The sequence below is a fragment of the Cnephaeus nilssonii genome, assembly GCF_951640355.1.
Source record: "Cnephaeus nilssonii genome assembly, chromosome: 19".
Classification (NCBI taxonomy): Eukaryota; Metazoa; Chordata; class Mammalia; order Chiroptera; family Vespertilionidae; genus Cnephaeus; species Cnephaeus nilssonii.
Genome location: NC_137090.1, coordinates 31750221 through 31776921, shown reverse-complemented (window position 1 = coordinate 31776921; position 26701 = coordinate 31750221). Strand labels below are relative to the sequence as shown.

The 26701-nt window shown below is 53.1% G+C and overlaps 1 protein-coding gene across 1 annotated transcript; it reads left to right on the top strand.

Annotated features, from left to right (window-relative positions):
- Window positions 1–537: 537 nt before the first annotated feature.
- NOS2 (nitric oxide synthase 2) lies at window positions 538–25918 on the top strand (the record flags this gene model as incomplete). The annotated part of the gene is made up of 23 exons (XM_079797115.1): window positions 538–662; window positions 4124–4286; window positions 5116–5207; window positions 5686–5827; window positions 5918–6057; window positions 7655–7829; window positions 7922–8023; window positions 11188–11382; window positions 11847–11929; window positions 12301–12445; window positions 13597–13701; window positions 14645–14694; window positions 15049–15223; window positions 15713–15845; window positions 16707–16785; window positions 17745–17926; window positions 20033–20196; window positions 21200–21407; window positions 22979–23066; window positions 23518–23639; window positions 23953–24101; window positions 25010–25204; window positions 25799–25918. Exons 1-23 carry the CDS (start codon window positions 553–555, stop codon window positions 25916–25918), a joined length of 3117 nt encoding a protein of 1038 aa, XP_079653241.1. The 5' UTR covers window positions 538–552.
- Between the last annotated feature and the right edge of the window lie 783 nt (window positions 25919–26701).

Sequence of the window (26701 nt, the reverse complement as noted above, 5' to 3'; positions counted from 1 at the left end):
TTTCAAGACTGTGAAAGCAGAATGATTTCCCACACTTTCCAGAAATTATCACAGTTAACATTTGGATATATTTCCCTCCAGTACTTTTTCTATGCCACCCTCTGACTTTGGGATTTCCACCATCTCATTTCAGTTCATTATGGCTGAACACCAATAGTGTGTTCCCAGGAGCCACATCAGCCTCTTTAACTGAGAAGGTAGTTGAGATGTCCCCAGGGATAGAGCTGTTGACTTTGCTCTGGGTCTGGGGCCGGCTGGGAATAGGACCAAGGGGCTGAATCTGGGTGAGGGGGAGCAACCTCAGGTCACACCCAGTGGGGTCCAGCCAGTAGAGGAAAAGAAATCTAGGTGGGGAGAAAGCCTGGTGGACACCAAGGAGGAGGTGCCAAAGGGGTGGAGAGGGTTGGTGGGGTCCTGGAGCAGCCAGAGTGGAAGGACATGGCCCAGAGAGCTAGCCCTGGAGAGGATGGCCATCAAAACTGCCCACCTCACCACCCACCTCTCTCTTTGCAGGATTTGGCTTGCAAGTCCAAGTGTTGCTTGGGATCCATCATGTACTCCAAAAGTTTGACCAGAGGACCCAGGGACAAGCCTACCTCCCCAGATGAGCTTCTACCTCAAGCTATCGAATTTGTCAACCAGTATTACAGCTCCTTCAAAGAGTAAGGCTCACTTCTTGCAGGACCCGCTGCCTCCCCCTTCCTGGGAGCTCTCCTGTCTCCAGCTATTTGTTTCCCTCTGACTCCAGGCCCCTTTCCTTCCCAGATTCGCGATGGATCCAGGGCTAAAGCACAGTCTCCCAAGGGAAAAAGACCCAGAGTGGGTTTTCATCATCCTAAGACCAAGAGGCAGAGCAATAGTGGTTAAAAGTGTGGGTCAGGAGTGTAACTGTTTGAGCTCGAAGCCTGACTCCCCCAGTAACTAGTCCTGCATCCTTGGGAAATCTGTTCACCCTCTCTGTGCCTCAACTTCCTCATCTGTAACAGACGGGGGTGGCAATAGAATCTTGCTCATAAGATTGTTGTGAGGATTTCAAACCATGTCCTGGCTCAAAGTCACCTTGATTGTGACTTGATATGCACATTTTCATTATTAAATGTTTGCAATAGATAGGACCTTGGAGACCACCTAGCCAAGTCCTTCTACAGGTATGAACAGGGAAGCATAGGGACACACCTGAGGTCACCCAGTAGCTAGAATTCTGGCCACCCGACTTGGAGAAGGCTGGCCATGCTCTTTGCACTGAACTTTGTGGGGTTCTACACGCCTGGGTTTCATAAAATATATGACTTTTCACTTAGGCCCCTTTAAAACTTTAAAATAAGAAATGCACAACGGATTGTGAGGCAGAATGGCCAAGAGCATGGATTGGCTGGTTTATGAGCTGGGAGGGGAGCGTGGCTCTTATAGTGCAGCCCCATGTGGCACTCTGCTGCATGAAGTGAGCTACAGAAGTGCTCCTGGGACCCCCATGGCAGAAAGAGTGGTTCTGGTGAGCCCACATGCCCTCTCCTATGGCCAGACAATGTCTGAGCCGCGGGGACCACTTCCTTTTTTTCAGAACTAACAGGCATCATCGCATTTTCAGTGCCTCAGAAATGTGACCTCACGGGGCCAGTGGTCCTCAACCCTGGCTGCGCAGTAGAGTCGCCTGAGGACATTGAAAAATGCTGATGTCAGGGTCCCTTGGGCCACGAGGGTCAGGGCCCCAGGAAGTGGGGGGGCAGCAGACATCCAGGTTCTTTCAAAGCTCTCCAGGCGATGCTAACACACAGCTGGACTGAGAGCCCTATTCACGCGGGCGAGCGCGGGCTGTGTGTTGTGAAACTGGAACCCCTGCAGGGTTCTGGGTGACTGGGAGGCTCCGGCTCCTTGGGCTGTCAGTGAGGTTGTTGACTAATGAGCCTTTCAGGGGGCGGGAATTTTCCCCAAGGGCTTCCTTGGGCCACTATATCGATGCTAACACATTCTGAGCGCTAAGTATGTTCTGGGCCCTGCGTAGGTGCCTTGTGAGTAATGCTCACCACGCCTCGATGAGATTGGCACCATTATTATCCTCCGCATGTTTCAGACATGGAAACCGAGGCTGTGGAGGAGATGAACCTACTCAAAGTCACACATTCTGAAGTCCCAGAGCTAGGGTTTGAACCCCAGCAGCTTGGTGCTAGAGCCCCTGCTTTCACCTCAATGTTCCATGCTGGTCCTGGGGGCTCCTGCTGGTGTCTGGAAGGCAGCTGGGCGGATGTTAGCTGGGGGAGGCCCCCGGGCTGCTCTGCTTCTCCCTGAGGGAAGAGCCGTTTCTCATAGTCACAAGTCCATACCTGGGACCCCCATGAGGTCCTGGGGCTGTGGAGGACAAATGGCAATCCATCTCCACAATTACACGAGCAGCCACAGGCAGCTGGGCTGGTTCAGTCTTTCATGAAGGAAGGAATGTATAGATAGAAATCATAACTTGCTCAATATTCTGTTTAAATCCAATTCACTGATGCCAAGAGCCACTTTTTTTTTTTCTTTTTTCAGAACTAATAGGCATCATAGCATTTTCACTGCCTCGGAAATGTGACTGTATGAAAGTAGTGGGAAAATGTAAAACTGTAAAGGAATGGGGTAAAGATGTAAAAAAGAATTCTTTCTTATATGGTCACATGGTAACAAGCATGCACGAGGCATCTGTGTCCGGGTCATGGCTGCTGTTTCCATGCTTGGGTGCAGCGCAGCCAGTGTTGCTAGGAGCTTTGTTTAGGGAGAAAGGGCTTCCTCACCCTTCACCCAGCAGAGGCGGATCCTTGAAGATAAATGGTGTCAAGTGTTTTGTCTTTGAGCTTTTTCTTTAATCAAGGAAGAGTCACCGGGACACTCTTCATCCACAGAAAGGCCATTTTGTTCTGAGTTGTCCACTCTCCTTAATCAGGAGTCCATTCCTTAAATAGTTTTGTTTGTTGCCATTTCAAACATTTTTGGTGCTGATTGGAAATCCCAAGGTTGTGGTGTGCCGTGTGTGTGTGTGTGTGTGTGTGTGTGTGTGTGTGTGTGTGTGTGTGTTTCAAAGCCTTTCTGCCTGAATGCCTCCCTGTGGGGTATTTTTGAAGCCTGGGAGGGGAGGGGAGGGGAGGGGAGGGGAGGGGAGGGGAGGGGAGGGGAGGGGAGGGGAGCCAGTGTAGAACCCTCTCCTGGGATTGCTGGCAGAGAGGGGCAGAGGTTGAGAAACCCTGGGCTGTGGAGAGCCTGGGCTGTTGGACCCGGCTGTGGAGGGCTCCTCCCAGAGCAGGCCCTGGGGCCCTGCAGGCAGCGTCCTGAGAGCCAGTCCCTGTCAGAGTCTGAGCAGGAGAGCGTGGGAAGGCCCTCAGCATCTCTGGGCTTGCACTCCCCCTAGGGTAGGAGGTGGAAGGTGAAGAGCCTGGGCGTGGCTTCAGGGAAACCTGAATCTGAGTCCTGACTTTGCTCTTTATCACACTTCCGTTCTGTGGGGGTACTTAGCCTCCTAGAACCTTGATACATTTGACTATAACATGGACACAAAAATGCCTCCCTCACAGGCCCAGTGAGACATTGACTGTGAGGGACGTCACCAGTACCTGGCTCCTAGCAGGTACTCAGTGCACAGGAGATGCTGGGGAGGGATTGATGGACTCATCTCTTCACCATGGGAAGGGGGTCGGCTGCTCCCCAGCCGAGTGGCAGGAGGGGACTGTGGCGTGATGGATGCTCCTCTGGGTCTCGCGTGTGTCTGAGGGGGATTGCACACACTCCTTGCTCGTGCTGGCCAAGCAGAGATGTACATGATTAGGGAAGAAGTGCCTAGAAACCACAAGGGTGCTGATGGGATCGGGAGCAGCGACATAGCTTGCAGGGCCCAGCGTAGAATTGAAAACACGGGCTCCCTGTTCCAAAGTGATTCCGAATTTGAACACAGTGACAGCAGAGCGTGAAACCCGGCACGGGGCCCTTCCAAGCTCAGGGCCCAGGTCACTCACCCACGAAGCTGACCTGGCGGGGACGGTCTCCAGGAGGCATCTTGACCTCCTCGTGTCCTGATTCCGTTCCTGCTTCTGTGGACTGAATTAGTGCCCGTGTAAGGCTATCTCCTTGTTGATCTCCCTGATGTCTTCCTGTCCCCCAGGGCAAAAATAGAGGAACATCTGGCCAGGGTGGAAGCTGTAACAAAGGAGATAGAAACAACAGGAACCTACCAGCTGACGGGAGATGAGCTCATCTACGCCACCAAGCAGGCCTGGCGCAATGCCCCACGCTGCATCGGGAGGATCCAGTGGTCCAACCTACAGGTGCACTTCCTTAGAGCCTAGCGGGAGAGGAAGCGGTGGACGGACGGGCCCTGGGCAGGGGCCCCCCCGAACAGCCAACCAGAGCTGTGCCCAGGGCTCCCGGACTGAACCCAGGGCCTCAGCTTCTCTCTGCACACCCCTGAACCTGAGAGGGGCCCCTGTGGGAAGTCTAGAGTCCGATTTCAGCCCCAGGGTTTCCCGCTGATCTTCTCTGTCTGATGTTCAAGTTGGGAGAGACTAGGGGCCAACATCAAACCAAATGACCTTGTTATTATTATTGTGGCAGCCCTGGTGCCGCAAGAGAGGTCGTCTGCCCGGACTGTTTGGATCCTTGGCCCCTAGAAAACATTTTCTTTATCTTAGCCTCCTAGGACAGCTTTACATCGAGGGGATCTTGTATTGCTGGAGAATATGGCAAGCCCTGGGACAGAGCAATCGATGAGCGATGCCAGTGAAAGCAACTCCGCCTGTAACAAAATGTGCTGGAGGCCTGGTGTCCCAGGGGCTCACCTTGGAAAGAAACTAGGCTGGGCTGTGGGAATCCTGACTCATGGTGCTTGCCATCGAGTTTTCTTGGGATTTGGGTTTTGATAGGATCTTCCAAGTGGGGGTGCTTGGGCTCCCCTAGGAGAGCAGGAGAAAGGCTGGACGGGGCAGCCCTGAGGTGGGAGGTGTCGATGCAGAGATGAGAAAGCACTTCTCTGCTCGGTGTTTGGCCCCCGGGGTCTGGGGCACACCCTCGGATCCTCGTGATTTAGCTTCTGATCATCCCTGAGACCCCTGAGTTCTCACGGATCTTGGTGGGCGGGGTCTGGGGGGCTGTGTGCAGGTCTTCGACGCCCGGAGCTGTTCCACTGCCCGGGAAATGTTCGAGCACATCTGCAGACACCTGCGTTATGCCACCAACAACGGCAACATCAGGTGGGAGCCCCTTTCCCGAGGCGATGGCTGGGGTCCACCCACCTCCAGACGCAGCCAGATGATACACATGGGTTTAGGGGTGGCATCTCTGGCTCCAGGAAAAACCAGGGAGAAAGAGAGCGGAGACTCGGGCTTCTTTAGGGAGCCCTAGTAATGAGCAGAGCCTCTGCGAGCTTAGCCCCCCCTCTCGATAGCCTGTATCCTTGGTTTCCTTCAGACTTGGAACCATTTGGAGGGGATGGGGGGTCTTTAAGATGGAAGAGGGAAGGAGACAGTATTTCAGGGAGCGGGGAGGGTTACACAGAGGCCAGGGAGATCTGGGCATGTTGGGGAGCTGCAGGAGTTGGGTTCAGTAGGCTCAGGTGCAGAGGGCTGGGGAGTGGGGGGAAGACAGGAAGGGGCAGGGGACCGGAGGGGGATGGCTGGGAGCCCCCACCAGAGCCAGGTGGTAAACAGCACTGTCCTTGTCTTGGGGAAGGTCGGCCATCACTGTGTTCCCCCAGCGGAGCGATGGGAAGCACGACTTCCGGGTCTGGAACTCCCAGCTCATCCGCTATGCCGGCTACCAGATGCCTGATGGCACCATCAGAGGGGACCCTGCCTGCGTGGAGTTCACCCAGGTACCAGATCCAGCCTTGGAGGGGGACAGTGGAGCCCAGAGGGGGCAAGGTGCCTGGGTCTGCAGACTCACTGGCCTGTCTCGTCCCCAGCTGTGCATCGACCTGGGCTGGAAACCCAAGTACGGCCGCTTCGACGTGGTGCCTCTGGTCCTGCAGGCCGGCGGCCGCGACCCCGAGCTCTTCGAAATCCCGCCTGACCTTGTGCTCGAGGTGCCTATGGAACATCCCAAGTAAGCAGGCTGAGGGTGCTGGGTGTGAGTTAACAGGCATGTCCCCCTCCTTTCCTGAGTGAGACCTCAGTCCTCAGGCCTCTCTTTGCATCTCCTCCAAAGCCCAGTCAGCAGCAGGTGCCCAAAAGGGCTTGCTTTCAAGGTTCCCCTTGTCAGCCTTATACAGCAACTCTGCACTTGTGTCTGGGGCTTCAGACTTATGAGGGTATGTTGATGAGGAGGGGGAAGCGCAGGCTGGGACAGGTGAGGCCCTGGGAGTTTGGGAAGCAGTGACCTTGGGAGAGGAACCCTTGGAGGACTCTGAGATTCTCACTCTGAGCAGCCCAGGCCTCTGTGGCCTTCCTGCCAGTTCTCTTAGCTGTGCCTCGCCTGACTGTGATGAAAGCATAGGTTACAGTGACTTCAAGAGCTCATCTGGTTCAGGCCTTGCTCCAGACAGCTCTCACCATCACAGAAATACCTGCCTATGTTGAGACTCACTACGTCGCGATCATTGGGCCGGGCTCTCTTTCTGTGTGTGCGCCTTGAATATCCTCAACCCAGTCCGCCTCAGGGCCTTTGCACTCGCTGTTCCCCCGTGCCCTTTCCTCGGAGTTCATTTCTTCTTGTCAGGGCGGCATTCCTGCATGTTACCCCCTCCCAGAAGCCCCTCCTGATCTGGAGTAGCGCCCTCACCCTCTGTTTAACACATCACCTGGTTTTTATTTTCCTACTTATTTGTTTGTTTACCTGTTTATAGTCTAGACTGGAGTCTACAGACTGTAAACTCCTTGAGAATAGGGATCTTGCCTTTTTGTTGTTGTTAATCCTCATGTGAGGATATTTTTCCATTGATTTTTTTGGGGGGTGGGGGAGGAAGAGAGAGAGAGAGAGAAATATAGATGTGAAAGAGACACATAGATCGGTTGTCTCCCGCATGTGCCCTGACTGGGTATGTGCCTTTGATCGGGAACCAAGTCCACGACCCTTTGGTGCGTGAGGTGACTCTCTTACCACTGAGTACATTGGCCAGGGCAGGGTCTTGCCTTTCTTGTTCAGCAATATATCCTCAACACCTAGCAGGGTGCCTAGCACATAGTAGGTGCTCAATTATAAATATTTCTGGAATACATGAATACACAAGTGAATGATACTGCGATCTTCACAGTAATCTCACGAGTTTGATGCTATTATCTCTGTTTTGTTGGTGAGGATAGTGAGGCTCAGAGAGGCTAAATAACATCCCAAGTTCACACAGCTGGTCAGCCGTAAGGCAGGACTTGAAACCAGGCTTTCTGACACTGGAGTCCTGAACCACTATGTATTGTTGGGTTCTCAGCACTTGGCACAGGGCCTGTCACATACTTGATGCTTACTACACGACTGGGTGAATTAATGAATGAGTGAATGAATGAATGCATAATCAGTGAAGGACACCTCGTGCACCCATTCACCCCTCCAGGGGCGATGAACTTAGAGATCAACCCTTGGAAAAGAGCTTTCTTGGCTGACTCTTTCTGAAGCTTTTTTTTTTTTTTTTTTTTTTTTTTTGGGGTGGGAAGGTGAGAGTGGGCAGAAGTGAAGGCCCCAATACCCATTGGCTGTGTGTCCCTGCCAGGTACGAGTGGTTCCGGGAGCTGGGGCTGAAGTGGTACGCCCTGCCCGCCGTGTCCAACATGCTGCTCGAGGTGGGTGGCCTGGAGTTCCCAGGGTGCCCCTTCAACGGCTGGTACATGGGCACAGAGATCGGGGTCCGGGACTTCTGTGACGTCCAGCGCTACAACATCCTGGAGGTGAGGAGGACCGTCCGGCTGGGCCAGCGGGAGGTGTGGGCCTGTGGTTTGGTCCCAAGGACTGATGCAGCGCCGCTTCTCTGCCTCTGCAGGAGGTGGGCAGAAGGATGGGCCTGGAGACGCACAAGCTGGCCTCGCTCTGGAAAGACCAAGCCGTCGTTGAGATCAATGTCGCCGTGCTCCACAGTTTCCAGGTATGACTGGTGTCCTGTGGGCCTTTCTGGCTAGAAGGTCAGCTGGCCCAGCCTCGCATGCCATGCTTGACTTGCCCTTACAGCACTGTTCATTTATTTATGCACCAAACAAGCATGGGACACCCAGCTTGCACCACACACGGTGCTAGGTGCTGGGGACACCGACAGATAAGCCCTCTCCCTGACTCGAGGTCTCCTAGTACAGCTCGCATGCTTCTAGCAACAGGCAGCTACTTTCCTCCCAAGACTGGTCCACCCTGCGTTTAAGCACTGAATCCTGTCCTCTCTCGATTTCTCAAGGACTTTAATCCTGAAAATTGGCCCCTTCTCTCTCCTGTCTCATCAGTGTCTCCCTCTCCACCAATATCAATATGGATATTGATATTCCTGTCAATATCAATAGGCTGTCATGGTTCTCATCTCAAAGAAATCAATGGCTAGCTAACCAAATGCCTCCCCCACCCACCACCTTGTTTGCTGTGTCCCTTGACAACAAAACCAAGGAAGGATTTCCTTACACTTCCGCATCCCCCAGCCACTCCCGCCAGGCCTTTATCCCCCACCAACCTTCCGGTCACACTAGAATTCTTGCTGTTTTTCAGACTCACCAATATAGTTCCCACCTCAGGGCCTTTGCGCTTGCTTTTCCCTCTGCCTAGAACACGCTTCCCACAAATCATCCCACAACCGGCCCCTTCCCTTCATCGAGGTGCCAATGTCACCTCCTCAAGAGGAGCCCTTCCTGACCATGCCATATAAAACGGCACCCTCACCCCATCTCCACCCTGTCTCTCTCTCTCTCTTCTTCCCTTAACGCTCTTTATTTTTCTTCACAATACTTATTAGCTCCTAGTATATACTACATCTAATTCTTTCTTTCTTTGTTGTTTTGTCCCCACCCCAGAATGTAAGCTCCATAGGGCAGCAGGTGTCTTGTCTCTCTTGTTTACTGCTCTACCTCTAGAGTCCAGAAGAGTGTCTGGCACATGGTTAAAAAAAAATAAGTGTGTGAAGTGAATGAATGAGAGAGCCCACATCCACATGATCAGTGGTGCTCTTATTTCTGAGCGACAGTGTCCACCCCTTGGACCTACACACAGCAGGTTGGTTCCTGCGTGAGACTGAGCCCACTGGACCCTCTGCGGCTCTTACGCATATAAACACACCCCTTTCTTTTGGGAAGGAGGCATGGGATGTGTGAAGATATTACTTTAGAAGCTGGGACCACCTCCACAAAACTGGCAGGTGCCCTGGTGGCCAAACCACTGGGCAGAGAGTCATTCATTCATTCATTCAGCAAAGTTTTATTGAACTTTTTCCATGTGCCAGGCCCTAGTCTGGGCCACAGACATGAGTGGTGAACAAACTAGACAAAAATGTGTCCTTGTGAAGCGCAGTGGGGAGCTGACATTAAACAATCACCCAGTAAATATTTACGATCACACACTGTTCCCCAGGGCAGGTCACCCCATAGGTAGGTCAAGCTTGTGCTTGATTCAGGGCGGGGGTGGCCTTGAGACAGGACAGGAAGAGCCCCCTGGGGCTGGCCCAGCTTGGGAAGGCCCCACTGGCCACCCATGGACCACACATCCTGACTCCTGGGGCTCCCAGCATCAGCCCCGACACTGGCAGGATGCGGATCTGTCTCAGAAAATCTGCTGATCCTTCACTGGCTCTTGACCATTGCTGGTCATGTCCCGTCACTGTTTTTGAGTCTCCAAGACTTCCTTGTCACTGACCCTCCTTACGGTAAACTTCAAAAGACTTGGCCTCGTTTCCTAATTTGTAAAACAGAGATAATAATTGTCCCTCCCTCCTTAGGTTACTGTAAGAATTAAATGAAATAGATGCAATTTAGCAGAACTGCCTGGCCCATAGCGAACACTTAGAAAGCACTCGTTTTGTTGTTATTATTATTTATTATTTTACTGTCCTTATCACAACAATCATCAATTCCAGAGCTTAAAACTGATCTGGAACCCGGGAGCTGCAATATGTGTATGTGTAAATTTTGGAAGGTGTGAGGGGGCCTCCTGGGACCTCCAGCAGCTAATAGTATCTCCTCTCCTCCTCTTGGCCTTGACCTTGGTTTGTGTCCTCTTTCAGGATTGCCCGTCTCTGGCCTAATTTGTACCCATCTCTCAGGACTCACCTCCTCTTATAAGCTGTCCCTGGAAGCCCCATCTCTCCTCCAGGCCTCTGAGCTAAGCACTCTCCTCTGCCCTCCATCAGCACCTGCACCCACCTCCACGTACCTGCTATCAGACCACGTGAAAAGCGGACTTTTCTTCTTCCTCCCCTAGTTAGAATACAATCTGATGCATGAAGGGGCCTTGTCTTTCATGTCTATAGTGCCAGTGCCTTATGCACTGCCTGGCAGATAGAAATAATAGCAGGGGCCATTATTTGTCCTGTGCTTTACTTGTAATAACGTGTTGCATCCTTTCAATGACCTCCTGAGGAACTGTTAGCATCCCCACTTTACAGACGAGGCAACTGAGGCTTAGTGAGGTTCAGGAACTAATGACTTGTGGTCACAGGGCCAATAAGAGGCCAACGTTGGAACCATTACATGAAGCAAATGTCTCCTGGCTGCATGGGTGGCCTCTGGCATTGAGGGTGTGGCCCTTGTTGGGTCATTGTGGGAAGCTCAGACCCCGTGGCTTTTAATTTGAGGATTTTGGTCACTTGTCTTCCAGACACTATGGTTCCCCCAGTGCTTCCATCCTCTTCAGAGGGGTCTAGTTCCTTCTTGGCCAAGAGAGCCACATCCGTGGGGAAGTGACTCCTGGGATTCTCTCCCAACCAAAATGCACTGTGGTTTGATTTATCAGCATCCAGAGAGAGAGAGCCACCTGCGGGAATTTGGGGAGACCTGTGGGCATGGCCTGAGAAGCTGGACACTGCCCCAGAGGGCCAATAGGAGGCCACCATCTGATCTGTGGGCTGACCATGGTGATGGTGATCTTTCTGGCTCCTTCAGAGTGCTTTCCTTTTGGATATTTATTTTCAGTCCTGAGGAGGGACCAGGAGAAATTGCTGTTCCATTTTACAGATTCCCAGGCCTTCCCATGGTTTACCTGGGAACCCTGCAGTCAACAGACCGCTCTCCTGATTCCCCCATCCCTTGTCTCAACTCCCCCTCTTGCCTCCTTCTGATTTAGAAGCAAAATGTGACCATCATGGACCACCACTCAGCTGCAGAATCCTTCATGAAGTACATGCAGAATGAGTACCGGTCCCGAGGGGGCTGCCCCGCCGACTGGATTTGGCTGGTGCCCCCGATTTCTGGAAGCATCACCCCCGTGTTCCACCAGGAGATGTTAAACTATGTTCTGTCCCCTTTCTACTACTACCAGGTAACAGAGGGCTTTCCTCTTTTCTCTGTCTTGGGAGCTCAGGGGTAGAGACAGTGTGTGTCTGCACATGTATGCGTGTATGTACACATGCATGCATGTGTATGCGTGTGCATCCGCGTGTGCATGTGCATGCTCACTTGTGCAGAACAAATGGGAAGGACCAAGAACACAGACATTCTTAATACTTTTTATTTATTTTGTAAAGGTATTCTTTTTTAAAAAAAAAAAACATTTTTTTATTGATTTTTAGAGAGAGAGAGATGGAACATCGATGAGAGAAAGACACTGATTGGCTGCCTCCTGCATACCCTCTACCGGGGATTGAGCCCGCAATCTGGGCATGTGCCCTGAATAGGAATCCAATGGGGGAAATCTTGGTTCATGGGTAAACGCTCAATCAGCATTCCCAAGTCCAAGCTGAGCTGGGGCCTGCCTGGCTCTCACATGTGCCTTCTTTCCTGAAGGTGGAGGCCTGGAAAACACATGTCTGGCAGGACGGGAATCGGAGGCCACGGAGAAGAGAGATTCGGTTTCAAGTCTTGGTTAAGTAAGTGGGAGTGGCCAGTGTTGACATCTTCCTTCCAGTCAGCCTGCCCTTCTAGGCCTTGAAGGGCAGGGGACAAAGAAAGATGATCTTGATGGAGTTTGGCTCCCAGAGGTCACCACACAAATTCCAAGGGTCACCTGTCACTATTGTCCCAACCTCCTCTCTCCTCCATTTTCCCAAAGGGGCTAAGCAGCAGGTGGAGCGGGCGAGGGGAGGAGAAGGTGGCGAGTCAGGGTTGATAGCTGGTGAGAAACGTGGGTTCTTTTAACTCAACCTGCCCACTTCGAACACTGTCCCCTCACACCCTCCTGGGCCCCCATCTTCCTCTGGAAGGATGACCCGGCACAGTATCTGTCTGTCTGTCCCCACAGAGCCGTGCTCTTTGCCTCTATGCTGATGCGCAAGACCATGGCGTCCCGAGTCAGAGCCACCATCCTCTTTGCGACAGAGACGGGAAAATCGGAAACGCTGGCCCAGGACCTAGGGGCCTTGTTCAGCTGTGCCTTCAACCCCAAGGTACCTGACCCAGCTGGACAAGTGCCGTTCCCCTGCCTGTGTTCAGGGAAGTCTGGGAAAGTGAGAGTGCTTGCTCTGCTCCAGGATGTCTCAGAGCCTGGATGTATGGCTCTACATTGTAAATCAGTGATAGGAGGATAGGTGTGTCCAGGGGTTCTCAAACTTACACAGTTGGTACATTTTTCAGAGTGTTCCAGGGAACATAGGTTGAGAAACCCTTCCTTCCTTCCTTCCTTCCTTCCTTCCTTCCTTCCTTCCTTCCTTCCTTCCTTCCTTCCTTCCTTTCTTCCTTCCATATATTTTTTATTTCAGAGAGGAAGGGAGAGAAAGATAGAAACATCAATGATGAGAGAGAATCATCCATTGGCTGCCTCCTGTACACCCCCACTGGGGATCGAGCCCATAACCTGGGCATGTGCCCTGACCGGGAATTGAACCATGACCTCCTGAATCATAGATTGATGCCCAACCACTGAGCCACATTGGTCAGGTGAGAGACACTTTCCTAATGAGTCCAAGTCTCAGTTTCCATGAGCTGCTCTAGATGAATTTTATTCCCATTCACTGCACACCTTCCCTACAGGGTGCAGTGCTAAATGTGAAGGAGGCAAAGGGTGAATAAAATGCAGACAAATAAAACCCCCAAGGGTGACTAACCCATCCCGTCAGTGCTGGACTTCATTCCTCACCCCTGCAGGCCTCCCAAGGCAGGTGGGCTGGGTAGGAGTGAGGCAGTGACACTCTTTACTTGACATTACCAGAGGAGTTGTCATTTTTGTAACCTGCTCACCCCATTTTTGTGGAAGATACATCCATGCACTAAGAATCCAAAATAGCCATGGAAGTGGTGAAAGTGTTTTGATTTGGGACAGGCAGTAGTTTGGAGGCGGACCCCCCAGCTTGCTGACGTGGTAGTGGTGGGGCTTGAGGCGGGGAGAATCGAGGCCGTGTATTCAAGGAGGTTCATCTGATGGATTTGTTAAGCACTCGCCTTCTCTGTGTCACACCTGTGCTGGGGGAAGGCGGGGGGCCTGGGTGATGAAGGGGGCTAAGGGCCTGGGTTGGGGCAGGAAAGCGCAGGGTGTCTGGGGAGGGCACAGAGGGCTCCAGCGTGGGAACCAGGGCTGATGCCCACCCTCGGTGCCATGCAGGTTCTCTGCATGGACGAGTACAGGCTGAGCAGCCTGGAGGAGGAGCAGCTGCTGCTGGTGGTGACCAGCACCTTTGGGAACGGAGACTCCCCCGGCAATGGAGAGGTAGGTGGCCCAGGTCCCAGGGGTCTGGGGGATGGTAGGGCCCAAGGAAGGGATGTGGGGCTTCAGCATATCCTAAGGCGGACATTTGGGGGGTGAGTGCTCAGATCTCTCTGGGTTGCCTAACATCAGCCATTTGCCTGTGTCCTTCGTAATGATCGCCATACCATGTGCCACCTTTCCTATGACACACTTAATAGATTTCAGCAAACTGATCTACCTTTCAAATTCAACAATTCATGTTTAGAGGAAACTCTACCTCACTGTCACAAATCCAGTGAAAGCCAAACGGAGTTATTGAATTTTAGCTAGATACTATTAGCTGACCATGGCTTGCTTATGTTTTTTTTAAAAAAGAGTAGTAGGCAAGTATTAGAGAGGTGTTAAGGCTCCATTAATACCAATCTGAGACTTTCTCCCTAGTGTTTGAGTACAACAACAACAAAAAGTTGAAATGGGAATAACTAAAAAAAAATGACAGAGGAGAGAATGCTATCTTACCATGAGATCTGACACTATATCTGCTAGGTCATGTGCCACCTAAAATTATCTTGAGGTCCTGGGAAATCAAGGTTATTTTAGAAAATACGGGAACCCTTGTTGCTCTCACCAGGTTCCAAACAGGAAGGAAGCGAGGCTCACTCGCGCCCCCATTAGGAAACCCTCAGGAGCTGCCCTGCTGTAAGGCAGGCCCCCTCTACTGGGCTGGGTGCGGTGGGGGCTGGGCTGTTTCCGGGTCCCGTACTGAGGGTCAAGGCCACATGAGTGGCTAAAGCTGGACTTGTCCCTGAGCCCCAGCCAGGTACACATAACCCAACTTGCATCTGTGGATCTTGAACCTTCTGTCAGATGTGGCCGGTTCTGAAATGGGCCACCAGAAGAAAAGAAGCAGCATTTGCTTTTAGAAATCCTGTCCTGAGACCTTTGTGCTTCTCTCTCTTTCTAGAAACTGAAGAAATCCCTCTTCATGCTGAAAGAGCTCACCAACAAGTTCAGGTAAGGCTGTTCCCACACCCTCTTGTCGGAGCCCTGCCTGATGGGCCCAGAGTCTGGCACTGGGTGTATATTAGAGGGGCCCCTCTGGGATGTCCAGGCATGGAGAGAGCCTGACCTCAAGCCAGGGGATCCAAGCCCCTCTTACAGGTCTGCAGGCCAAACTTAGGGCTGGACATGGGCGTTGGTGACAAGCTTCTGGAGCTAGGGAAGCCCAGAAGGGGGCATACACTGTTTGGCCCTGTGCCTGGCTGCACTGGGAGTGCCTGAGCCCAGCCTATGGGCTGTTGGAGCTGCTGGGAGATGCTTGCATGGCTGGCTCACGCCAGTCTCTGTGTGTGTGTCCTCCTCGGGCAGGTATGCCGTGTTTGGCCTCGGTTCCAGCATGTACCCTCAGTTCTGCGCCTTTGCTCATGATGTCGACCAGAAGTTGTCCCACCTGGGAGCGTCTCAGCTCACCCCGACAGGGGAGGGGGACGAGCTCAGTGGGCAGGAAGAGGCCTTCCGCAGCTGGGCCGTGCAAACCTTCAAGGTCAGTTCATAGCTGGTGCTGCCCCACAGCACGGACAGGGGGTAGTGGTACATTTGTGCCCAGGACATCTGTGCCGGGCATCCTGGGTGGCATGACCTCTGCCTAGTCCTGTAGGCATGGTCCCAGCTGTGGCTGGGGTTGCAGGCCTGTGAGCTCAGGTCGCTGCTGCTCTTCCTCGACCCCCTGGAAGAGATCCACTTGAGACATGTGTCCCTGGGAAGGAGAAGGTAGCAGGACACCTCCCTGACTCCTGGGAGCTTTGGCTTAAGATCCTTTCCCCTTGGATTATCCAGGGCCTCTTGACAACCTGGTCTTGTTGGGGACAGAGAGCTTGGGGATGGGGACCACACAGTGCAGGTCTTTGTTGCCTGAGGTTTGACTCCTCTGATTTAGCAAACTTCTCCCTTAAGCAAAGTGTTTCCCCAGTGGTGGTGGTGCCGCTGATGACGATGGCGCTCACGAACACGGATTCCCTCTGTCTCCTTCCAGGCAGCCTGTGAGGCGTTCGATGTCCGAGGCAAACACTGCATTCAGATCCCCAAGCTCTACACCACCAATGTGACCTGGGACCCGCACCACTACCGGCTCGTGCAGGACTCTCAGCCTTTGGACCTCAACAAAGGTACCTGCCTCCCTGCACCACACGGGGCTGGTTTGCCCTTCCTGCCCGGTGGGGTCTTTGAGCACTGGACCCTCTGAACAGGGGCAGCTGGCCTAGGGCTGCCCGGCGTCTCTCTCTTGTTGCCTACAAGAGCCGGTTGGGGTGCCAGAATCAAGGCCTTGCTTTGTCTCTGAGGGAGGCCATTTAAGGAGGAAGCCCTGGGAGGGAGGGAGGTGGAGAGAGAAGGGGGCCACACCAACTGAGGGCCTCTGTGTGCCAGACACTGTGCTGGGCTCTTTGCCCACCCGCTCTGAGAGAGCCCTGACACTCATCCTGCACGACAGGCACAGAGGAAATGAACTTCAGGGAGGCGATGTGAGTTGCTAGCATGTGGCCAAGTTGAGATCTGAGCCCCACCCTTTCAGCTCCGATGGCAGCCACGTATTGTAAAGAACATTCTGCAGAGGCAATTCCAGAACATTCTGCAGCCTGTGAACGCTCAGTGGTGCCCCCCAGATGCTGTGCCTCCGTGCTTCCCCTTTTGTTATCCCATGCGTCCGGTGGTCCTGCAGATTTCTGCTTGTTTAGGATATCCCCGACTTCCACGATGCTCTCCTGAGGATCCAGGATGTCCTCGGAATCCCCATATTTGGGCATCTGAGTTGCATTTCTCAACACCCAGCAGCAGCACAACCACCCTGGGTCAGACCAAAGGTCCTTATTTGTGATTCAGACACAGCGGGGAAAAGGAAAGAAAACCCTCCCACGCCCACAGCAGGGCCTCCTGAGGGCAGTGTCCGGATGGCATTGACCCAGGCACACGGAGGCTGCCCCGCCAGTGCTTGGGAGCCATTGGCCATTTCACCATCTCTGTCCCCACAGCCCTCAGCGGTATGCACGCCAAGAATGTGTTCACCATGAAGCTCAAATCGCGGCAGAATCTACAGAGCCCACAATCCAGGTAGGGTAGAGCACAGGGCTCTGGGCGATGGTCCACAGGTTTCATTTTAATGAAAGGAAGTGCAGGGCAAGTCAGTCTTTGAGCAGAGAGATGTGTCCACTGGCATCAGCAGTGAGGACCAGCTTGACCGGCAACCCCGTGGCCACCAGAGCCTCTACGTCTGGTCTCCAGTCATCCTGGGCCAGTGTCCCAACTGGGGGCCTGCCTCACTCCCTGCCCTTTGTCACTTAACTCTCTCACCAAAAAGGGGGGTAAGAGAAATTCAACCATTTGGCTCTTTTTTTCCAAAAATATATTTTTTTATTGATTTCAGAGAGGAAGGGAGAGGGAGAGAGATAGAAACATCAATGATAAGAGAGAATCATCGGTTGGCTGCCTCCTCCATGCCCCCTACTGGGGATCAAGCTGCAACCCGGGCATGTGCCCTTGACCGGAATCGAACCTGGGACCCTTCAGTTCACAGGCCGATGCTCTATCCACTGAGCCAAACCAGCTAGGGCCATTTGACTCTTAAGAACTTGCGGGAAAAGTCTAGCAGGGAAGGACTTTCCCGCCAGGGTAGACTCGTGCTGTGGATTCTCTGTAGGTTTTGTTTCTCTGTGCTGTCCTCCCCATTCATTAGCAAAACTGGGTTTTGTTCCAGCAAGAACCGGATTTGCCTCCATCTCTCCTGGAGGGATGCTTTCTTTAGGCAGAGTCTGTGGTCAGGCCCTCGTGGGCTTGGGAGGACTGCACAGGGAGCGGTGCAGCCCACCCTCTCCCCACAGAGAAGCCTCAAGTAGTCTGGTCAGCCTCAGGTCCCCTTGGGTGCCCCGCCTCAGGGGGTGCTGGTGACCATGCTCATGGGATCAGGCAGGAAAGTGAAAGGAGTGCGTATTTCCAGGGGAAAGCGGCCCACCTGCTGGGAGCTCTGGAGGAAGTCCTGGTGGGTTACCAGCAGCTTCTCCTTCCATTTCCAGCCGCGCCACGCTCCTGGTGGAACTCTCCTGCGAGGGCAGTCCAGGCCTCAGCTACCAGCCTGGAGAGCACCTGGGGGTTTTCCCAAGCAACCAGCCAGCCCTGGTTCAAGGCATTTTGGAGCGAGTGGTGGACGGCCCGGCACCCCACCAGCCCGTGTGCCTGGAGACCCTCAGTGAGACCGGTGAGCCCTCTACACGAACCCTCTGCTGAGGCAGCCCCAACATCCTTCCCCCAACCCCCCAAACCCCCAACCAGCTGATGGGCTGGGGCTGGGCCTGCACTGCAGGCAGCTAACCCTGCCCTTCCTGCTGGGGGAGTGGGCCACCCCGGCCTGCGCCTTACAAACAGTTCTCAGCCAGGTGGCAGGCCAGCAAAAAGCGGTGCTTCTTTGGGACTCTGTGCCCAACATCAGAGGCTGGAAAGCCGTTTCCCTTCATTCTTTTGCTTATCTGGCCACTTTTTAAATGATTGACTGATTCCTTTATTTTTCCAGCGCAATTTTAACTGGTCTCGTCTATATAACAGCCAGGCCCTGGGCTAATAAATGAAGAAGACTTGGTGTCTGCCCTCAGAGAGCTCACCACCTAGTACAGGATGCAGATATGCAAGAATATTATTCACCATAATACAATTATAACAGTAACAGCTAGCATTTGTTGGTAATTACTATATGCCAGCATTTTACATGCACTGCCTCTTTAGTCCCCACCGAAGGCATGGTGACATAGAGAGAAATGGGGAAACAGTGTAAAAATGGTGAGGTTTGAAGGTTCAAGTCCCTGATCCAGCTATGTGACCTTGGGTATATGAGTTAATTGCTCTAGGCTTTATTTCTTTTCTCTAAAATAGAAATGATAAGAGCCTTCTCTGTAGGCTTGTTGTGAAGAACAAATGAGTGAATATAAATGCAACCTTCACCACAATTCCTGGCAGCAAATAAACTCAGGAATGGAGGGAGGTTCACTGCCCCACAGGCTAATGAACATCTGTCCAGAAGTCAGAGAATACACCATAAGAGCCTCCTCAGATCCCCAAATATATAACCTCTTCACATTTTCATGGCATTCTAATGTCATACTGCAGCCCTGCCAAGGGTCTGGTTTATTCCCACCCTCCCAGGGCAGTGAGCAGGGCTCACTGAGAGTGTGGCTCCTATTGGCCATTCTCACCGGGGAGAGGACACTGTCCTAAGAAGACAACAAGGCACCCTCTTCCTGTGCTAAGGGGAGGCTCTCCGTCCATGTGGAGAGCACAGCACAGGGTGACAGGCAGGAGGAGAGGTAAACTAGTGAAATCTACCATCTCGGGCCTCCCAGCCGTAGGACTAGCTCCCCGGCCTTAGTTTCCTCAGTGATAATGACACGGTCAGGAATGTGTCCCCCTAAAGAGAGTGGCCAAAGTCGGAAAGCCGGGGTCAGAGAAGCAAAGTCTGGCATTGGACCCCAATGTCCTGGAGAATGTGAGAGAGCCTGACACTTAGGGATGAGGAGACAGAGATGTCCTTGTGACTGTAGGGAGACAGATGTGGCTCATTGGGCCTTGGGTCTAGATGAAACAATGTAATACTAATATTTTTACTTAACGTTTATTGAGCACCTGTGTCCCAGACACTGTACCAGCTATCATACTGCACTATTTCATTCAATGCTCCTACAAACCCAGCGAGACAAGTTGTGTTATTACATCCATTTCAGAGGCAGAATCCAAGGCTCAGAGAGTTCAGTTACCCAGCTAGTAAGTGGGGAGCCAGAGTTTGAACACACATCTACTGGTCCAAGCACCCATGCTGTGACCACCCTGTATAGAGCCCCTCAAGACTCCTTGAGACTCACTACCTCACTCAGGGTGATTGGTGGCTCTTCTAGCACCTCCTGGTATAGGACCCCAGGGGACTGCAGTCATGGGCTCTTCTCTAAACAAGGAACTGGCCTCTGGGCGTACATCAGTCTTTGGTGGACTTAGTCACTATGAGTCTGTAATTCACCTGTGGGTATCAGGTCTGGGTGAGGGAGGGACTGGACTCTGGTGCATAGTTAGTTTATAGGATTGAGTCACCCTGGGTGCCCCTTAGAGGGCTGTTGACCAGCCTTCCCTGCACCCATATGTCTGAGCCCATCTTCCTGCACATGAGTTGGGCACATGAGCCCTGCTGCTGTTCCTGGAGCCAGAACTTCAGTGTCTTCTCACCCCTGAAAAGACAGCTGGAGGGAGGAGGGGGTCTGCCCCAGAGGCCTCATCTCCCTCTGGGAAACCTAAATGGGACCTTTTCCATCTGACTGTTTCCCAGGCAGCTACTGGGTCAGGGACAAGCGGCTGCCCCCCTGCTCCCTCAGCCAGGCCCTCACCTACTTCCTGGACATCACCACGCCCCCAACCCAGCTGCTGCTCCGAAAACTGGCTCAGCTGGCCACAGAAGAACCGGAGAGGCAGAGGCTAGAGACCCTGTGCCAGGTGAAGTTCGGGGCTGCTGGGTGAGGCAGTGGCAGGGGCCTGGAGTTGGGGGAAGCCAGAGCTCAGAGCTGGCCTTTCACTTCCAAGTGGGATCCACCCCAGTTGTCCAAAGAGAGACTTGTCAAAGTCAGGTGGGAAGTCAGGCATCCTGTCCCATCCCATTTCTAGGCACAATTGTGTTGAGTAAACTGGATTTCTCTGAGTGTCTGCAGGATGCAACCAAAGTGCACGTCCTTAGAAATTATCTAGGAAAAGTGAGCCACTGTGTCTTGTCTTTGTATTTCCAAATCTTGGACATGCCTGAGACAAGCCTGGGATGTAGAAAGTGTTGGAGGATGGATGGTGTAGCTGAATGGATAAATGGGCATAATGACAGGTGGGTGGTTGAATTAATAAATTAATAAGAGAATGCGTTAACCCACCTGCAACTTTCTAGGCCCAAGTCTTTGCAAAAAGCACTGAATGTCATTATTACATCATCATTATTGCTAATTATCGTGATTCCATACACCTCCACGGCCATTATTTCGAGGCTGTGCTGCTGTAACTTGGCACACATTTTCTCACTTAATACTAGAAAGTAGGTGATGCTATCTTTATTTCACAGAGGTTAAACAATTGGGACAGGAAATAAGCTCTAAGACAAGCATCCAGTCAAGATTTGAACCCAGGCCTGTATGGTTCCAAATGAGATTATAATAAAGATTTGGCTCATGCCCACACGTTGCTGACAATGATGTTCTCAGCACAAAAGTGAGATCAATGCTACTCACTGGCCTGTGTTCTTCCAGGATAGGAAATACTAGTATTGTCTCTCCAGCTTCATAGTCTCAGCACCCTGGACAGCGCCTGGTATTTTTAAGTCTTTGTTGAGGGAGGGAATGAATGAGAATGAATGAATGAATGAATGAATGAACGAACGAATGAAACCTGGACGGTGACATCCTTTTCCCTCGGAGTGGGGCAGGTGCCCTGAGTAGCTCACTCTGCCCTTACCTTCTAGCCCTCAGAATACAACAAGTGGAAGTTCACCAACAGTCCCACATTCCTTGAGGTGCTGGAGGAGTTCCCGTCCCTGCGGGTATCTGCCAGCTTCCTGCTCTCCCAGCTCCCTGTCCTGAAACCCCGGTACTACTCCATCAGCTCCTCCAGGGACCGCACCCCCACGGAAGTCCACCTCACCGTGGCCGTGCTCACCTACCGCACCCGAGGTAAGGCTGAGGCAGAGGTTTTGGTGCAGTCCAACTCTGCTATTTACTGGACAGCTGTTCAACGTGTCTGAGCTTTGGTCTCGTCAGTAAACACCCACCTTGCAGAGTTGTTACAGCAGTAGGAGGTGTGCGGGAGAGAGATTACTCTGAACCAGGCACTGAGCTCTCCCCTTTGAATGCGTATCATCAGTAATCATGTGAGATGGGTACTGTGTGCTTTTTACAGGTGAGGAAACTGAGGCCACTTGTTCGAAGTCACACCATCAGCAAGTAGAGAACTGAGATTCAAACCCAGGTCGTCTGCAGAGACCAAATACTTAACCACCCTACTCCACTTTGCAGTCCTACTTCTATTGGGGCAACTTAATGAGATCAAATGTGGAAAACACCCAATACTTAGTGGGAGCCCAATGAGTCTTAGTTTCCTGATAGTCCAGCCTGAACACAGGGCTGATTCCGCGTTGGTTGTTCATTCCTTCACACACTCACCCAGCGATGGTTTGTTTCATACTTCTCTACCCTTGGCACCATGGTCAGTGTGGAAATACAGCACACGGAGCCCCTGCCCTCATGGAGCCTCCCATCAAGAGGGTGCAATGAAGAGACCCACAGAAATAGACAGTTTTCATTGTGGATGTGCTGAGAAGGATGTGCAGGGTGCTATGAGGGCAGGGGATGGGGATGGACTGACACAGACTTGAAGGTCCAAAACCTTGTCCAGTTGGGCTTGGCTCCTCCCCTGGAAGGACTGTGCCCCTGCCTTGCCCTTGGTAACAGACCATTGCCTGGGGTGGCAAAGCAGGGGAGCCAGCACACACCTCAGAGCCCTCTGTGCTCTGAGCAGCGCAGTCACACAGTTCTAATCTCTGGGCAGAGACCATTTGCCATGCTAGACAATGTCGCACAGGCCCAGGCTTAGTCCTCAGCCCAGGAGAGGAGAGGCAGGCACGTTCCAGGAGAGCAAGATTCCATCCAGAGGAAAACCAAAGGGACTTCTCAAGTTGGTTGGAGGTCCCTTAAATTCTGGGCCATTGGGAAAGGAATGTACTCCAGAAAAAGCTGGGGTTTCCAGAAGTCAAGGAGGGGCCACACACCATGTCAGAACCGACCGGAAATCTCAGGAGGTTGTCCATCACCCAGGCTTCCTTCCAGTCGGGACTATATTTGGGAAGACACTCTGGGCCAGTGACAGTAGTCATCTCCAAGAGCCCCTTTGTGCAATTGTCATTGGAGCTGAGTGGTGGCTGGGAGGGTCCCTGGAGAAACTCTTAGAAGGAGCATTGGAGTAGGGGTCAGGGAAGCTGAGCTGTGGCATGCTTCTGCTGCTACCTGAGTGGCCTTGTGCAAGTCGCTGTTCCTCTGAGACTCAATTTCTGCAGTGGCAAAGGAGAGGCTTGCCTGCTCTCATGTCCCGTTCCACGTTCACCAGCTCTGAGTATATGGAGGGCAGATCTCAGTACCAGGAGAAAAACAGCTCCCATATTAAAGCCCACAGAGTTCCAAGAGCCACTGGGGCAGTTCACACACTGGGGGTGGGGGCTATGTTGGTCAGGTCTGTGCTGTCCTTGCAGATGGCCAAGGTCCCCTGCACCACGGTGTCTGCAGCACATGGCTCAGCAGCCTGAAACCCCAAGACCCAGTGCCCTGTTTTGTAAGAAGGTAAGCACCCCCTCCATTCTGCATGCGGTGGAACCACTGGCTCTGGGAGTTTGGGGTTGAAAGGGAGGGACCTGGGTGCAAGTGCCACTCTGGACCCCTTGGCCCATAAAGAAGGCATAGGGGTCACACGGGGCCTCTCCATTCTACCTCCTGGCTAGAGGACATGGCCAAGACTCTAGCAGGGATGGAGATGACAGTGATGATGAAGCCCAGAGGACAATGAGGCTCAGCCTCTTTAAAAAGGAGCCCAGGGCAAGGTGATGGCGGGTCAGGCCAGAGGAAATGAAGCTGCCTGCAGGACTTGGGAATCAAATTTGAGATAACTGTCTTCTCCACACCTCCCAACACTACCCCCCAAAGCACACACCCCAGCTACCCAGTCTCTGTCCTGCATGTGCATCCAGCCCCTGGTGTCTGAGGACTAGGGCCTCTCTCTTTCTGTCCCCATCAGTGCCAGCGGCTTCCAGCTCCCCGAGGACACCTCCCATCCTTGCATCCTCATTGGGCCCGGCACGGGCATCGCTCCCTTCCGCAGTTTCTGGCAGCAGCGACTCCATGACACTGAGCACAAAGGTACTGCTGGGGGGTTCTGAGTGTTGGAATGGGGGGCACCAGGTGGCCAGCACCTGCCAGAACTGAGCTGCAACAGAGTTGTGCCACTGCCCACAGACATTGCTTGGCCCCTATCCCAGTTGGCCTCAGCCTGTGTGGGCAAGTGATATGCATGCCCTGGGCATCAGCTTCCTCATCTGTGAGGTGGGCAAAGTACTAGATAGGACACTCGCAGGGATGAAATGAGAATTCAAGTCGGGTGGCCAGCTAGTCAGGCCTTGAAGCCGGCCCTCTGGTGGCCACCCTTGTAACTGCAGCCTGCTGGGTCTTTCAGGGCTCCAGAGAGGCCACATGACCCTGGTGTTTGGGTGCCGGCGCCCAGATGAGGACCACCTGTACCGGGAGGAGATGTTGGAGATGGCCCGGAAGGGGGTGCTGCATGAGGTGCACACAGCCTATTCTCGCCTGCCTGGCCAGCCCAAGGTAATGGGGCAACAGCGTTGGCTGGGAGGAGCATTAAAAGCACAGACTATGGAGGGTGCCCTGGCTCCCCACACACATGCCCCTCACATCTCTGAGCCTTCATCTCCTCAGCTCTAAAATGCAGACAGTTACACTGTCAGAGCGATGCTGGGAAGCTCTACCATTCACCCTTCCAGGAGAAGAGACAGGCCCTGAGACCTTCAGGACTAAGTCAGGGCCACATGGTGGGTTAATCCCCGGGCACAGCCTGCTGAGATCCTCCCCATGAAACTCACTTGCCTGGGGAGAGGTGGTCCAGGCCGCTTTATGCACAACCACAGCAAGGCTGGAGGGCGGCCACTGCTCCCACCACAGGCCCAGGAAACTCTTTACCCCTCGAGCCTGGGGAGTTGGGACAGACTCTTGGCTCCCCCCTTATGAACTTGTCCCATCAGGGCTCCTCCCAGAGCCAGTGCTCCAGGCCCAGTGCTGGGGTCACTGGGAGCCCCGATTGACTTCTGGACTTGTATGTCACTGGGGGGCCCAGGACTCTGTGCCCTGCTCTGCATTACAGTGGAGAGCCCACAGACAATCTGCACTGAGAGAATCCCTTTCTGGGGTGTAGGCAGGTGGGCCTCAGAGCCCTGGGCAGGACAAGCCGCTTGATTGATGCCTCTTTGAAGCATGGTGAATGCAGAATACATCCAGTACCCCATTGGACCACCAACTCCTCAAGGGCAGGGCTGTGGCCAGAATTCATCTCTCTAGGCCCAGCCCAGGACTGTGCAATGTTCTAGGAGGGAGATGCTCAGCATGCGGCCCATCACCCACCTCGTCACCTCCTGATGGCCAGCAGGCCTGACTGCACGCTTGGCTGCCCTCCCCACCCAGCAGCAGGGGCCTGGGCTCACCATCTCCCCTGCTTTCAGGTCTATGTTCAAGACATCCTTCAGCAGCAGCTGGCCGACCAGGTGCTCCACGTGCTCCACCAGGAGCAAGGCCACCTCTATGTCTGTGGGGACGTGCGCATGGCCCGGGATGTGGCCCACACACTGAAGCAGCTGGTGGCTGCCAGGCTGAACCTGAGTGAGGAGCAGGTCGAGGACTATTTCTTCCAGCTGAAGGTATGGCAGCCGGGGTGCGGGCTAGGGATGCAGGTCAGGGCCTGGGCCAGGGAGCCAGGACCAGGGGAGCCAAGCTCAGCACAGTCATGAACATCTAAGGAATCCTAGAGGTGACGGAGGCCAGAGCTGGAGGGTGTCAGAGACCTGACTGTGCAGCCGGGTCTGGTTGCTCAGGTGAACAAAGGCTGACACGCTGCTTTACGATAAGACTCGCAGAGCCTCTAACATGCTCCTGTGCAGAGTGACGCTGCTTCTAAATGTGGAGAAAATATGTAGCATTCACCCAACGTGTATATATCACAGCCCACATTTCTGGGAGCTTCCTGTGGGAAGAGCACTAGGCCAGCTATTCTGACCATCATAAAGCCTGGAAAGATGTTTGGGAGGTCCCCATCAGAGCACGCAGAGGAGGGGTTAAAGATTCTAAGTGAGGTTCAAGCATGATCTAAGCATGACATTTGGGAAGAGAAATAGCTCATGAGTGTAGGAGTGATGGGGAAGCTGGGGAATCTCAGAGCTCATCCTAGCCTGGACCTGATGAATGAGAGGTAGCTGGACCAGCAGGACTGACACAGTGATCCTTTTCCCTTAAAGAGCCAGAAGCGCTATCACGAAGACATCTTCAGTGCGGTATTTCCCTACAAGGTGACAAAGGATGGGGCAGCGGGGCAGCCTAGCGATCCCAGAGCTCCAGCTGCCCTCAGGAGAAGCTAAAGGTGCTGCCGCAGAATTGCAGGATGGAGCTAACTCTCCATTATCTGACGTCACAGGGTCTGGGGAGATGGTGGGAAATTATATCCCCAAGTCTCCCATCTTATTTCCCCATCTCCTTCCCCTTTACTTGACTTGCTACCAAGTAGCAGCCTGCACTGAGTGGAACCTCTTGTCTCCTTTGAGCCCACCCTTCCCTGGATCATGGAGAACTGGGTTGTCCCTGGTCCCTTGGAGAGCAGATCTGCAATGTCAGGCCTGGCCAGTGGGTGAGGATGGATCCTTCTTCTGATTGCACCTCGAGGAGGGACCACCAGGAGGCGACGAGGAGCCACTCTGTGTTTAGCCCAGCCCTTCTCCCCATGTACAGTTATTTATGCCTGTGTATTTAAAAAGCAAACACTAGTCAGCTCCTGAGGCTATTTAGGCCTTCCCTGTATGACTCCTTGATGGAGATATTTATATGAAATGCATTTTATTTTAATCACATTGTGTGTGTGTGTTTTATAAGGGAAACAGCCCTAAGTTATAGAGACTTGGAGACTGTTGGGTGCAGCAGCCTGACAAACCCCTCCCCCACAAAGGGATATGCTAGTTTGACCTGAAATGGATAGGAGGGCAGCACACATGCACCTCATCTGACAACCCGGGATGGAGGGAGGGAGCACAGGCCTCAGCTGAGCCCCACACAGGAGGCATCTCCCGTGGGCGACGGATGGGGTGATGCCAGCTGTTTAGCAGAGGCCTGAGCACAGCCTGTCTTACAGTCTCTGTGTTTTGCTCTGG